Source organism: Mus caroli, chromosome 4, assembly GCF_900094665.2.
Source record: "Mus caroli chromosome 4, CAROLI_EIJ_v1.1, whole genome shotgun sequence".
Classification (NCBI taxonomy): Eukaryota; Metazoa; Chordata; class Mammalia; order Rodentia; family Muridae; genus Mus; species Mus caroli.
The window spans coordinates 41,436,638-41,451,928 of NC_034573.1; the positions used below are offsets into that span (position 1 = coordinate 41,436,638).

The 15,291-nt window shown below is 39.9% G+C and overlaps 1 protein-coding gene across 4 annotated transcripts in view; it reads left to right on the plus strand.

Moving 5' to 3' along the window:
* Tgfbr1 (transforming growth factor beta receptor 1) overlaps window positions 1-13,729 on the plus strand; it is a 60,413-nt gene extending 46,684 nt beyond the window's left edge. For all 4 annotated transcript variants that reach the window (XM_029475980.1, XM_029475981.1, XM_029475982.1 and 1 more), the window contains 5 exons: window positions 1,910-2,077; window positions 2,478-2,634; window positions 4,380-4,504; window positions 5,737-5,867; window positions 9,459-13,729. In XM_029475980.1, coding sequence (XP_029331840.1) covers window positions 1,910-2,077; window positions 2,478-2,634; window positions 4,380-4,504; window positions 5,737-5,867; window positions 9,459-9,584 — 707 coding nt within the window. In that variant the 3' untranslated portion in view covers window positions 9,585-13,729. The remainder of the gene's footprint in view (window positions 1-1,909; window positions 2,078-2,477; window positions 2,635-4,379; window positions 4,505-5,736; window positions 5,868-9,458) is intronic.
* Window positions 13,730-15,291: the final 1,562 nt, after the last annotated feature.

Here is a 15,291-nt window from a genome sequence, read left to right on the forward strand (position 1 = left end):
TCACTTCAATTCCAGGGGATCCATTGCTCTAAGCACCTGCATGGTGGCTTTCAACTGTCTCTATGTCACTTCAATTCCAGGGGATCCATTGCTCTTTTCTGGCCTCCATGAACACCAGACACACAAGTGGTAATTTTGCCATACATGCAGGCAAATACTTGAACATAAAATTAAAAAGAAAGAAAAAACTCTTCCCAGAGTATGAAGCCCTATTATTTTTGACACCCTCCTCTCCCCCAACCCCCACCCCCATTTTTTGTTAGGTTGGTTTTGGTTTTGGGTTTTTGCTTTTCTTCCAAGATAGGGTTTCTCTATGTAGCTCTGACTGTTCTGTAACTCACTCTAGAATAGGCTGGCCTCCTGCCTCTGTCTCCCAAGTGTTGGGATTAAAGGTACATGCCAACAAAATATAGATCTCATTTATATTTCCTTTTTTTCCTTTTGTTTATAGCTGTAGGGAACATCACATTTTAAATTTTCATGTGGCAAACATTGTATTACCTACTTTAAAAAGAAATATAGTTCTGTATTCTCTTTAAACATCTTAAGAGTCTTCATAGTAAGTTCTTGTTCTTGTATAAAAGAAGAAACATAGGCCCATTCAAAAATTTGTCTGAGTCCATTTAATCAATAGCACACAGACCCTGGATTCCTGCCTGGGTCAGTACAATTTGTTGTTTTAGTTATGTTTTTCTAATACTGGGGTAAAACACCATGACTACAAGCAAATTGGGGACGTAAAAATTTATTTCATCTTACATGTCACAGTCGTAGTTCATTTCAAAGGAATTCAAAGCAGGAATTGGAGGCAGGAACTAAAGCAGAGACCATGAATGGACTTTTTTTTTTACTGGTTCCCCCCCACCCCATGGCTGGCTCAGGTTGCTTTATTTTAGCACCTAGGACCACCAGTGTAGAGGTGGCATTTCCCACAATGAGTGCCCCCCATGGTTTATTAATCAAAAAAAGTACACCCCAGGCATGTCCATATGTCCAAATGTCCAATTTAGTGGGGACATTTTCTTTGTTGAGTTCCCTTGGTCCCTAATGACTCTAGCATGTGTCAGGCTGACATAAAACTAGCCAGTACATGACTTAGGATGTATATTTTATTGAATTGTGTTGTTTCTTGTTTTCCCATCTACTTCTAAGTTAAATTGCATTTACTGAACCTGTGTAGCCTAGGAGCCTGTCAACCTTAATGTTACATTTCAGATGCATGTATCAGTTTACCAAGGAACTCTTAGCACCCACATTTCAAGTTGTTTAGGTTCCAAATCACCTTGTACAGTGAGGTTCAGTCCTAGTCTCTTTAGCCTTCTCTTTCAGCACTTTAGTTCCTGTTTTAGCATCAGGGGTTTTTCTGAGATAGCAGCATTGAAATTATGATCATCTTGTCTGGCATCTTTGAGAACTGTACAGTCTGTCACTGAAGCTTGTCAGTTCTCAGCAAAGCTTACTTCAGTTTTGTCACATGCTATTGAGGTCATACTTGGCTCCCCAGAAGTTTCTTATCTTCACTTGCTGCTGCCCTTCTTCCTCCAGAGCAACACTGAGTGTGAACTAATCCATCCCAGATGCCTTAGGCACTAAGGAGTCCCTGCTCTGCTACTATTTCTGTAGGTTGAGGAAATGAACACTGTTGGAATATGATTCCTTTTCTCTTAAATGGAGTTATTTATCATTGCTTTAGCTCACAAATAGGGGGTATACTCTGAGGATCTGAAATATATGCACATAAAAGTGTAGAAAAACTAAATATAAGAAAATATGGAAGGAATTCATGCAAAGTTAAGGTGGTGTCATGTTGCAGGTGTGTGTTCAAGAGCGATAGTGAAAAGTACTGACAGCTCGAGTAAGCTGCAAGTGTTGAGCAGCCTGACTGAAATGTGTGTGTTCTGACGTGCAGACAATGGGACGTGGACGCAGCTGTGGTTGGTGTCAGATTATCATGAGCATGGATCCCTTTTCGATTACTTGAATAGATACACTGTTACTGTGGAAGGAATGATCAAGCTTGCTCTGTCCACAGCAAGTGGTCTTGCCCATCTTCACATGGAGATTGTTGGTACCCAAGGTAACACTTTCTACAGTTCTGTTATTTAAGCTTATGTTCCTGTGTGTATAATATATATTCAGATCGTGAAACCTAACTGGAGATATGTAGCTTTTTAAAATTTGAATGTTTTTTTTCCAATGAAAATATAAGAAATCTGAAAGTTTACTTAGAGATCAACAAACGAACAACTTTTTTACCTTGATTTTTTATTTTTATTCTTAGATTTATGTTTTCTGAAGATTTAAACAATTTCTTCCTTTTCGACACAGTGGTTTGCTGAGTTTAGTAATAGTCTAGTTGTTATAGGTGATGTAGCTCGAGTGCTTTCGCACTGGGACTAATGATGCTTTTGGACCTAAAAGTGAATTGTGAATGGTATCTCTTGTTTAGCAGTCATTTCTAACTTTTGGTTTTCTAGGAAAACCAGCTATTGCCCATAGAGATTTGAAATCAAAGAATATCTTGGTGAAGAAAAATGGAACCTGTTGTATTGCAGACTTGGGACTTGCTGTGAGACATGATTCTGCCACAGATACAATTGATATTGCTCCAAACCACAGAGTAGGCACTAAAAGGTAAACTTAAGAATAAATGGTCTTTAATAATGGTTAATGTTACGGCCCCCCAAATTTTCACATCTGTATCTCTTCTGAAGCTCAAACTTGGTCCTTTATTAGATTGTTCACAAGCTTTTAGGGTCTTTGCTACTCGGAAGCCTAGTTACTTAGCTTAAAAACAAGCCTATTGATAGACAGCCCTTCCAGAAAGTATTATCATTAATTAGGTTAATTGTAAGAACAATAATAATTAATAGTAGTCTAAATCCTTCTTGTTTCTGTACCATAGCCATATTTTCTGTTGTCTTTCTTCCTTAGAACATTTGTGTATGCTGTCCTAAAACATACATCCCTTAACATACTGTTTCCTTAACATCCTTGTATACCTCAAGGAACCCTTTTCTGATCCTCGGGACCCTTACGTCTTCCTGGTGCAACATAGTGAGTGACTCTTCGAGTCATTTGCTGTAACTGTGTTCTCACATTATGTTTTAACTGCCCCTTTGTGTGTCTGGGTCTGTGTAGTCCATTGGCTTGCAAGAAGCTTAAGAGGCCTGTGTTCCAGGTACTTATTGAAGTGCCTAATCCACTTTCATAAATGTTTGTTTCAGTCATTTATCCTCAAAAGAACCTCTGTAGATAGATGTCATTACTATTAACTCAGAAGAGAAAAACACACTATTAAGGTTTAGTAATGTGACCTACTTCATATGACTGGCAAGCTGAGATGTTGTACTCAAAATCTTACTGTGTTTAAAAATTGCATCACAATATTTCTTCAAAACTTTGAACTTGGAAAAAGCCAGCAACTTTAAATACAATCTGAATTGTATTTATAGTTTCTGGGTTGCTGGGGACTTGGGGAACTCATGAGGCTGAGTGAGCCTCAGTAGTGGTCTGTAGGACCTGTGACTATAGCAAACTTAAGAGCTGGGCAGTGCTGGTGCACGGGGCAGAGGTAGACAGATCTTGGAGTTTAGGCCAGCCTGGTCTACAGAGCAACAGGACAGCCAGGGCCACACAGAGAAACCGTGTCTCAGAAAAATAGAAAGAAGGGGGGAGGGAGAGAGAGAGAGAGAGAGAGAGAGAGAGAGAGAGAGAGAGAGAGAAACTTACTTACTTTAGAACTTAGTGCCTTTTCTCTTTCATTTTTCATACTGTTTTGGTGAGAAGACTTCCAGTTCCAAATTTGTGGTTCCTAAATAGTCCGTGAGGGTGGTGTACATTAGAATATTTGTAACAGACACAGCTGTTCTCTGTGTGTCTTTCATAAGCCATGATCAGAAGACAGATGGCATGGAACTGTCATTTCAGCATTTCATGGGATTTAGTCAACATCATTAATTTGAAAACCAGTTTAGATACTTAATATTTTGCTTGCATTTGATATGATCTCAGTCACGTGTTATTTTATGTATGTCTGTGTATAGGGAGGTGTCTGAAAGGACTGACCCATGTGTTGACACAGTAAGGGGGTGATTTTTTTTTCACTTTGCTCCTTATATACTTGGGAAATATTTTTGTAGGAAGTGTAAATCATTTTTTTTAAAACAATAGAACCACAATAAAAAGAAAAAAATATTCCTGTTTGGTAGTATAAATCTTTAATCCAGGTGTTTATGAGGCAGAGGTAGGTGGATCTTTAAGTCAGCCTCGTCTATATAGTGACACAGACTATCTGTTTTTTCAGAAGGAAAAGTGTATGAAAGAGCTCAAAAGTAATGTGCTTTATAATTGACTACAATGTTGACTTCCTTTTTTAGGTACATGGCCCCTGAAGTTCTAGACGATTCCATAAATATGAAACATTTTGAATCCTTCAAACGTGCTGACATCTATGCAATGGGCTTAGTATTCTGGGAAATTGCTCGACGCTGTTCTATTGGTGGTAAATCATTGTCCTTTCCTCAACAGTGTGTCAGGAGCAGTTAGTCCCGAGTTGTTTTCTTTCTTCCTAACTGAAACTATAGTGGGCAGGCAGCCTGACAGGTGACCCCGAGAAGGCCACAGAGAACAAAAGATCATCGGCCAGCACACAGTTTATCCAGCTGTTCTCCTGCTGTTTTAGTCTCAGTGTTAGAACCCAGCCTCTTACTATCATCTTGCTTATCTGAAAGGATACCGAGAAACTGTTTCTAGTATGGACTGGGCTAAAAAGACTTCAAACAAAACAAAACACCAACTAGAAAACCTTTTTTTTAAAAACGACTGTTGTTTTTGTACAGCTTGATGATTGAAGAGCTACATAATGATAATTGCATTAACATTGCATGCTTTTTAGATTGTCTGTTTTAACTTTTGGTTTTGTATTAGGCTGAGAACTTGTCAGTGTGTGCTCAAAACACTGCCTCTTAGGCTTAGGCATCCTGGCTAGGACTTAGGACTTCAAGAATTTTAGACAGTGAGAGATAAGAGTATATTTGGTATTGTAGCAAATAGAACATGTTATTTACAGACACAGGCAGAAGGAAGAGATTTGTATCTTAAGCCAGCCTTGTGGGATTCACATTTTCTTATAAGAATATATCCATGCATCCAGTGAGAGACTGCAATCACAATGAGATCTCATCTTCTGACTAATTGAGTTATAGTCAAAATCTCAACCTGGTCATCATAGCACACGAGGCTCAAAGTTGTCCTGGTTTCTTTTCCTGTTGCTGTGATACATACTCGGTTTATTGTGACTTAGAGTTCCAGGTTACTGTCTATCATTCAGGGATGTCACAGTGGCAGGAGCCTGAGGGAGCTGGCTGCCAAGAGCAGAGACCAATGAGTGCATGCTTTCTCTATTTTATATACCCCAGCATCCCTTGCTCAAGATAAAATGAGTCCTCCTGTGTCAATTCTGTTAATCAAAAATAATTCCTCATACGTATGCCCAGAGGCCTGTTTTTCAGGTGATTCTAGATTTTGTCAGGTTGACAGCACTATCCTTCACAAAAGTGCAGGCATGGTGATGACCCAAGTAGGTGGGTTATTGCTGCAGATGTGGGTTAGATACGGAAAGCTATGACCCTTACTTCCCTCCCTGAGGAATTATGAACCACTGTAATGAGCCTCCCAAGTGATCCTTCCAGTGACAGGGCAGTGGATTAAATTGGACTTTTTAAACCAATACAGGAATCCATGAAGACTACCAGTTGCCTTATTATGATCTTGTACCTTCTGATCCATCGGTTGAAGAAATGAGAAAAGTAGTTTGCGAACAGAAGTTAAGGCCAAATATTCCAAACAGATGGCAGAGCTGTGAGGTAAGTGTTTCCTTTTGATACAAGGCTCTTTGCTAAACTGTTTCTGCTTAGTAGGCAGATATTTGTTACTTTTCTGTAAGGAAAAATGCAAAGGTTCTTTTTCTTTTTCATAAATTAATAAGTGTATTATTAAAAGTATTAAAAAGACCATGAAACGTTTGCAGTGGTCACTGGCATGTCTGATCATCCTTAGATATGCCAAATGAAGTAAAATGCCTGCTGTTGGAAGAAATGCCTCCCTCCAGCCAGTGCAGCCCAGAGTCATATGACAGACGCTGGGCAGGAATAAGGAGGCCTGTCAGTACTAGCTTGACTCAGACATGAACAGGTTGCATCAGTTTTCTGGAACTTAGCACCCTTTGTAAGATGAGGAGCTTGGGTGTGATCACTGCAGGGAACTGCAGGGGTATGACCTGTATGCCTAGGCTATGCAGGGCTGCTCCTCCGAGGGAGGGGTGCTTTCCAACAGAGTCCAACAGAGTCATCCCCAGCTTTTATAGAATGTTGTAGGAATTCATTCTTAACTGTAAATTCAAAGAAGTCATAAAACAAATTTTATTAACAGCTGTTACTGTTAGATGTTAATGTACCAAGGTGTGCCTTCCAGATTGGAAGTTTAATAGTTTAAGTGGACTTCAAAAAAAGGAAGAGTGTCACCTCAGTGTCACTTCTGACATCATTAGCTGGCATGAGGCTGAGATTGTAAAGTTCATGCTTAGTATACTAGAGGCTAGAGATTGCTCCTCTGCACCGCTTTGCGCTAGGGTGGTGCTACACAGGCTTGTCCTACCAGTATCCCAAGGTGAAAGCAGGATAGCCGGGAATTTAAGCTCAACTTCAGCCAGTTCCTGGCCAACCTGGGCTACAAGAGACTCTATCTCAAAATCACAACAAAGTTAGACCTCTTAATGAGGCCCCAAGGAATTGTAATAGGTGGTATTTTGTGATTTTAGGAAAGTTCTTATAGTTGGTAATTTCTACAAAGTTCTACTCTGCTTTGTTGGAAAAGTGCCAAATATATGCATTCCTAGAAAAAAAGTCCAGTGGAACACATACCCAGATGTTAACAGCAGACTATGAGAGAAGTGAACTTAGAGAAAGGATGTCTTCTTTTTCCTTAAGAAATGTTTTAAAGTGTTTCAAAAAATTGTAAGACACCTTAAGCAAAATACAATGTGCAGATCCAGAGGAGACAACTGAGTGTGCCCAGAGTTCATGTGATAGACCTCAGCACACAAAAGTGTGCTTTAAAATTGTCTCTGGGTACTTGATAGCACAGACATGAAGTATTCACACTCATTTAGTAACTGAAGCAGTTTAAAGACAGACATCTTTTAAACAGGAAGAAGTTGGTTACTATTACAAACATGTGCGGTTCATAGTTACTGTTATAGAATGCTGATTAATGCCATTGCTGCTGTGTTATTTTCTCAATTTGATAAGATTAGCTTTCTGTGTACTTTCTGCTATTTCAAGTTCCTACTTTTCTAGGGTTTTAAAGTCTCTCAGTTGAAACACAGAAGAAGTATGGAACTGGCTAAGCTTGCTGGCACAGGCCTATAATCCCAGCTGCTCAGGGGGCTAAGGCAAAAATATCATAAGCTCAAGCCTGCCTGTGCTATAGAGTTCTAATATAAGCAGCCTTGGTAAGGAACGTAGGGAGACCTAAGAGTAAAACTAAAAAATAATCTAAATGGTTCAACATATAGCTTAGTGCTAGTGTGCCTGCCAAGTGTGTATGAGGCCCTAGGTTCAGTCTGCAGTAACACATGCATAAATACACACACAAACCCCAAAATGATCCGTACATAAATGTGTCTTCTGGGCCATCTGCTGTTTCCAGTCTGGACTGGTTGCTTTTGAGAGCCACTGTGTGGCTTCTGTCCTGGAATTTCTTTTGCCTTTGTGTCCTTCCTGGGCATCTCCCTCTTTGTTTACTGCTCTTCCTGTTTGTATGTATGCTCCTCGCTGTTAGAACTGTTCACATTAGCCATTTCCCTTCCCTCTGAGAATATGCTTCCCCTTGGCAAGCTTTATCTTCTCTAAATTGTTTTTCTTCTTGGCATTTACCACCTTAAAGGTCTGTATTTCACAGTAATTTATTAATTGGTCTATCTCTGAAATGGAAACTTTTTGAGGATAGAAATTTCATAAGTTTGTTCACTGCTGTATCTAAAACCTACAGAAATATTTGTTAAATGATAGGCCTTCAAAAATAGTTATTTAAATAAATGTTTATGTGTACTTTGGTAATGGTCCTTTAAATCTAGAAACATATTTTCTAGGAAATACTTCTGAAGCAGTCTTAGGTAGTCTCCCATTGCCTTTGTTGTTTTTCTTCACCTTTGGTTACCTGACTATACGCCTACCCACCCTCCAGGTTTTGCTCCACTTACTGGAACATTTATCAGCTTTGTAGTTCATTCAGGTTTTCCATGTATCTCCCCATTCTCCCTCCCCTTGCCATCCTCCCCATGCTCCCCACCTGACCTTTCCCTCAAGTAGTTATTTGAAACTATCTCTGAGTGTTCCTCCTATTCACTACGTACAGAACCTTATTAGACTATCACTAGACATTTGAGGAATGCTGTAGTATAAAATACAGGGACTGAAGGGAACACTGGGAAGAATAAAGTAACTTTGAGTATAAAGACTACACAGAGAGAATAAACTTAAAACAAAATACATGAACCAATGATGAATCCCAGGGGTTTGGTGGTGTGGTGGTACTATAGCCTGAACACGGTATGCATACTGTACAGACACTGGACCAAGGAGCTACACCCTGCCTACTAACAGTAGAGCTTTGAAAATCCAGTGTTCTCTCTCTACATCTTGTGTTGGTTTCAGTTTCTTCATTTCATGTTACTTTTTTCAAATGTTCCAATCAGACAGTTTTCACTTTTAATGAAGGCCTACGTAGGTGCATGTGATTGGAGCTTACGTGTGTACGCGTTAGTGATCTCTCGGGGTTATTTGATTGATTCTCTGGTCACTGTTAATAATCTGTCAGGCCTGTTCTCTTGGACTGCCCTGATCTCCAGGGGAGATTCCTTTGGAATCCACAAGAAGAGTGTGCACAGGTGCTAGTACTATGTTCTAGAGAAGGCTTACAGTCAGAGTCCAGCATGTTTCCCGTGTGAGATACCTGCCCTTTTTCTCTGGGCAGAAAAGATGACAGTCTTTCTTTCCTTGGACAAAACCCTTAAGCCTTCTGTTGGGCTGGAGAAGTGGCTGGGACAAGTTGGGAGTGGGCAGAACCTGTGTTCCAGCACTTTGAGCTCTTCTCCCTGCTTTCTACCATAGCTTTGCTCTAAAGGACTCAAAGTGCAGTTATGTTTGGACCCAGTGTCTCGCGTGCCATAGTGGGTGCATTCTTTCAGTGCTGAGCCAGGAATTCTGAGGTCTCCTGAAAAAGCTCCCCTGTCCACAGCCTTTCCAGCAGCTGGCATCAGGGTCTTGATGGAGACTAAAGTCCTCATTTGGTACTACAAAACCTAGAATAGGCACCTTATACCTATCATTTTAAAGTCACAGATCAATAACAAGTAGTATGTGTGCATTAATTATTTTTCCTATGTTTTCTTATAGGCCTTGAGAGTGATGGCTAAAATTATGAGAGAATGCTGGTATGCCAATGGAGCAGCTAGGCTGACAGCTTTGCGAATTAAAAAAACACTGTCACAACTCAGCCAACAGGAAGGCATCAAAATGTAATTGAAACACCGTGGGAACTCTGCTCTCTTCATATCTGCTCCTGGGTGTTTAGGAGGCCGGTTGTTCTACCTCACTGAGAGAACAGAGGGCTCTGCTTCCTCTTGCAGCAGTGGAATATGGTCAACTGAAAGCTTCCCAGGGTTTCTCTGGGCCCGGAGGCAGCCGTGGGGTCCTTTCTGTGCACTATGGATACTTCTTCCAGACAGTTACAGAATGTTGTGTAGTCTACTTTTGTTTTTATTAACAAAGCTTGTTTTTAAAGACAACTGCCAGCCCTTAGGGAGCTGCTGTGCTGTTGACCATCTGTAAGGGTGAAGGAGCTGGGGTGTGGCGCTAAATGAAGCACTTCTGAGTTTCACTCCTAGTAGTACATTCTCAGAGGACTCTGAACCACTAGTGTTTCCTTGGTTCACTTTGAATGTACTGTTCTATAATTTTTCAAGATCTTAAACTAACACTTTAAACTCTATAGTCTAAAAAATATGACCTCGTGGAGGCGTGGGGGCACAGTTGCTCCGTTGTATTTGTGCACAGCTCCTGCTCCTTCACACTCTGAACACAGCACACCTTCACAGTAGGGTTGTGCTACACCAGTAAGTGCTACTTCTGCATCTGTCTAAGTGGAAACGAACAGAACTGCTTAAAGGCTGTGTTAAGTCCTGTACCATTTTCATTCAAAAAGTTTATTTTTCTGAGTAACCTAAGCCTTTTCTGGGTTTGTTTTTGTTTTTTGTTTTTTTTTTTTTTTTTTGAGGGTTTTTGTGATAGCTGTCATTCAGTATTCATGCCTTTCTCCCACCCGGATGTGCTTGAACCACTGAGGCAATGCTGCAGCATTGATAAGCAGTGACTGCCATGCGGGAGCCCACAGGGAGCACTGGAGCTCTGCACTTGAGTGAAGTGGCACTGCAAACATGCACAGTGCTCTATGGATTTACTCATTATGGTGTACAGACTCCTTGTGAAAGGGGAGGCTTGTCTACTGCCGAAGGGAAAGTTGTGTGCTGTTCTGGAAGCCATTTCTTTTTCTTTATTTGATCAAAGACAGTGTTTTGTTTTGTTTTGTTTTGATTTTTCTTTTTTGGAAAGGAATTGCATTTAAAATTCAAATGTGGTTAATGTTAAATAATAGGCCTTTTTCTAGGAAGGCAGAGATAGTTAATTTGAATATACAAGTGTAGGCGACTTTCACATGTTATGTAGCTGTAAGTATTTGTGGATTCTATCTTGGGAAGGGTAGAGTTAGTGGAGTTTTGAGGTCTCGCTACACTTCGAGGAAGGCAGCTTTTAATTCAGTCTTTTTATCTCATATGTGCAGATCTTGCAACTGCTTGATTTACATGTTAGCAATGAATTCAGTGCCACATTGATACTAGGAGAAGCAGCAGCTAATAGCTATTCTGAGTAGAGACTCTCTTCATATATTCTTGGTCATATTAAATGTCAAAGTCAGCCCGTTGGGTCTCCGGTCTTCTCACAGGTGCTGGAGTTNNGTGGTTAAGCCTGGGTTTTACTTCAGTGCTGTCAAATCTTTGCNGGGCTTGTATGGCTTTTAAAGTCCTTTTTATCACTGTGATCATATTCTGGGCGGGGAAATGTTATCATCATTGCTTGAGACAATATGTTGAACATAGTGATACCAATTCCCAGATAAAAAGGTCAAAATAACCTTTAGTGTTTAGCCAAGAAGAGATTGTGACTGTTGATCTGAAGCAGCTGGGCTCTGTTAATGTCTTATCTCAAACCTAGCATAAATTTGAAGACTATTTGGTCTTAAACCAAAGTAANTGTAGGAAGAATGACATGCTACCTAGACATTAGTGTCNGTTTCATANGTTAAAAACACCATGGGAAAAAGTACTTAGAGATTAGTATCTTTAATACAAATCTGAGTTTTTTCTGTAATTATCATGATATCATCAATGTAAGGGTTTGTTGTTACAGTTGTATCACCTGCTTAAATAAGCTCTTGTGCTATAATCAGGTACTTTTGGGGCCTTTGTTTTCAGTTTTTTTCCATTTCTAACCCTTCGAGATCTGCTTTATAGAAATCCAGGGACCACTGTATTTTATCACTAAGACTGTCTTTATGTAATTTTATGTAATTTTAAGACCATACCAAAAGTTGTCTGAGTTCAAGTTGTAATACGTTTCTTACTTTCTTGCAAGGAAATGGGTTTTTACTGAAGACACTTCTCATGATATCTGAAGTTGAAGAATCATTATGTTTTTCTTACCTAAGTGGATAAAATGTGCTTTGATGAATCAGGGAATTTTTTAAAGTTCGAATTTAGTTCTAAATTGAGTTTACATGTTTACAGCTAATTTTTTGTGTAGGGATAGTTTGATTCTCTAGGTGGCCAATACTGAATATAAAAATAACTTAAAAATTGAGATAGGTCATGGTTAATGTGGCTATAACTATAGATACATCTAATTAGAGAAATACTTCTATGTCATTTTGTAGTGCAGTCTGTTGTTTCTATTGCCAATCAAAGACTCCCCCCAGCCCCAAAGTGTAGTATGGCTAAGACATATCTTCTGACAAATTACATATCATCTTGTCAATACCCTGGTTAAGCTAGCATGAAGGAAGTATGACTTACTGAGGCTTAGACAACTTGAGTCCCTTATATCTTCAGCTCAGTTTTTCCCACTCTGCCTTTCTGCTGCCCCCTGGCTCAGAGACTTCCTGTTCCTGACCCCACCTCCAGCCTTTGGACCTAAGAGCTGCTTTTGAGACCTAAAATGAAGTGGTTGATGGAAGCTGTGTGACATTTTTCCACTTCCTTGAGTCACTGGGTGTTATGGGGGAGTGATCTGCAAATTGGGGTGGGGGGTGCCCCTGCTGGAAGCCCTGCTTTGATGTCAGCTCTGGGCAAAGATTAGGGTGACAGCTAAGTGGCAGTGGGAGTTGGCCTCAGAAGCAGTGGCCAGCTGTGTCCCTAGTAGGACAGTAAAGGCATGAAGCTCAGCCTGTAATCCTGCTACTACAGTAGTACTCCAGAAGTGCCTTGAGGCCCTGCGTGGGGCCGTGGCCATCAAGAATTCCAGATTTTGGTTCTCCCTGCAGACTTAAGTGGCCATGTAGCCATTTTTGTAATCTATACATGTTTGACTCTTCCCTCTGCAAATTGTCAGATACGTAAAACCAATGACAAACTACTTAACACGCACCCCAAGATCTGCCCAGAAGACATTGTGATTTCATTCCATGCACTGAAGGAATGATTGTCAATCATTTCTTTGTTCCTTGGTCATGGGAGTGTTCTGGTTCTACATTGTGGAGATTCCAGATGTTGTTCTGTTATAATAGCCCAGCAGAACAAGTCGACGTGTTGAAATTCTGAAGAATAGTTTGGGAGTGCAGTGCAGCTTCATGTGTTGGATGTTGAAACTTTCATGGGCCCTCTTTAGGAAAGCGGAGGACTGTCAGCACATTATTTTCAATCCTGTTACACACTCGTACTTATAAACATTGAAAATATTGTCAGTAACATTCAGTCTCTTTCTTAAAGTGAATTTGCTTTTATTTTTCAATGAGATTTGTGAGTTTAATATTATGAACTGTGTTTTGATAATCCCTTTTTCACATTGTGCCAATGGAATGGAATATTTGATATTTCTTTATATGTCAAGGAGATGCTTCAATATGTCATTTGCTTTAAACTTAAATTACCTCTCAAGAGACCAAGGTACATTTACCTCATTGTGTATATAATGTTTAATATTTGTCAGCATCCACCAGGTTTGCAGTTTTATTTCTATAAAGTGTGAGTGTTACGTTGCTAAGTTACTCAGATGGTACTGTATTGTTTATATCTGTACCCCAAATGATATCATCTAGACTTTGTTTTCTGTATCTTATTGTATTTGTGCAGTCCTTTAACCCTGTTGGTGTGATCTCTGCCCTTTCAGATACGTGCAGGTGTCTATAGAAATTCTCATTTAAGGTGAATGGTTTTGAGAAGCCTGTGAAGAGAGAAGCATAAACTGCATTTCCCCATCAGTTTTTTAAATGTACATTGTATGTGTAGTAATATTCCAGATGGACTGTAAATAAAAGCTAGGGAGATGCTTAAATTTCATCCTAACACTACAGTAGAAAATGGAAGCAATGCAAATAAACAACTTTTTCCCACCAATGTCAATGGCAACATTCTTTTCTGGAAAGCAAAATTGAATTAGTGTTCAAGCTCAGTTATAAGAATTCACTGTTTCATGAGTTTGTTGGACTGAGTGTCTCCTTGGCTAGAGTGCTCACCTAGCAGGTATGAGGCCCTCAGTATCATCAAAGGAAAGGAATTTAATAAGAGTCCCAAGGTCTGGAGAGATGGCTCAGCACTTAAAGGCTGTGCCTCAGTTCAGTTCTCGGCACTCATACTGGTGCCTCACAACTGCCTGTAACTCTTACCTAAAGGGATCTGACACTCTTCTGGCATAAGGGTAGACAGTGGAACAAAAGTTCCGGAAATGAACCCTTATGAGTACACTCTAATACACTAAGATGACCCAGTGGGAGAAAGGATAGCGTTCAACAGATGGTGCTGGAGATGGCCGTATTTCAAAAGAAAAATGACAGCAAGAGGGTTAGGAAGTCCTTATAGACTTACCAGTTTATTTGTTGTTCTTTCAAGACAGGGTTTCTCAGTGTAGCCCTGGCTGTCCTGGAACTCATTCTGTAGACAAGGCTGACCTCGATTTCTGAAATCTGCCTGCCTCTGCCTCCCAATTGCTGGGATTAAAGGCGTGCACCACCACTGCACAGCAGATTCCCCAGTTCTGCTATACAGTTTCTAGAAGGATATAAGAGAAACTGTGTGAAAGACTTAAACAAAACCCATTTGGTAAACTGGACTTTGTCAAATTTAAAAATCTTTTAGGGCAAAAGAAGCACAATTAAGAGTAAAGAGACAGCTGACTGAAAGCAACTGCAAATTATATACCTGAGGAGATTTGCATTTAGGATATATAAAGAACATGTGCACATACACAGGCATGCTTGGGAGTCTTAGTGCACAGAGCAACTTGGATTAAGTTCCACCATGTAGGCTTGTGAGGAATCAAACTCAGGGTGATTAGGTTGGGGGCAAACACCCTTAGAGTCATCCCATAGTGCACATATATGAAGAACTCATAAAAATGAATACAATAATCCAATTTTAAAGTGGCTGAGAGTTTGGTAAGCTTTTTGCCTAAGAAAACACATTAATGTCTATTTTTTATAGAGACTACCAGTGACAAGTGTCCTTACACATGCTTGTAATCCCAACACTTGGGAGGCCAAAACAGAATGCAAAGTTCAAGGCCTGCCTAGACTACATAGCAAGACCCTGTATTTAAAAACAAAAAAACAACAAGAGATAATATACACCAAGTGGTAATACCTCCTTAGCAACGTCCTTTGCTTATTCCTGGGGTATAAAGTGGCAGTATCTGTTTACAAACATTTAATTTCTGAACTAAATATAATCCTGTCTAGTGACCCAACAGTCCATTTCCATGTATGTACATGCAGTAGGGTTGTCAGAGAAGATACAGTATTTTCAATTACATTCGAATGCCAGCTAAACAGAAAACAAATGGTTTATTGTAAGAATATCCCAATATTGAATAGAATGTAATGTGGGTGTTGTTTTTTGATCTGACACTGAAATGCAGCTGGCCATCCTGTCTTGTCACTTGCTAAGTCTAGTAAGTGAAAGCA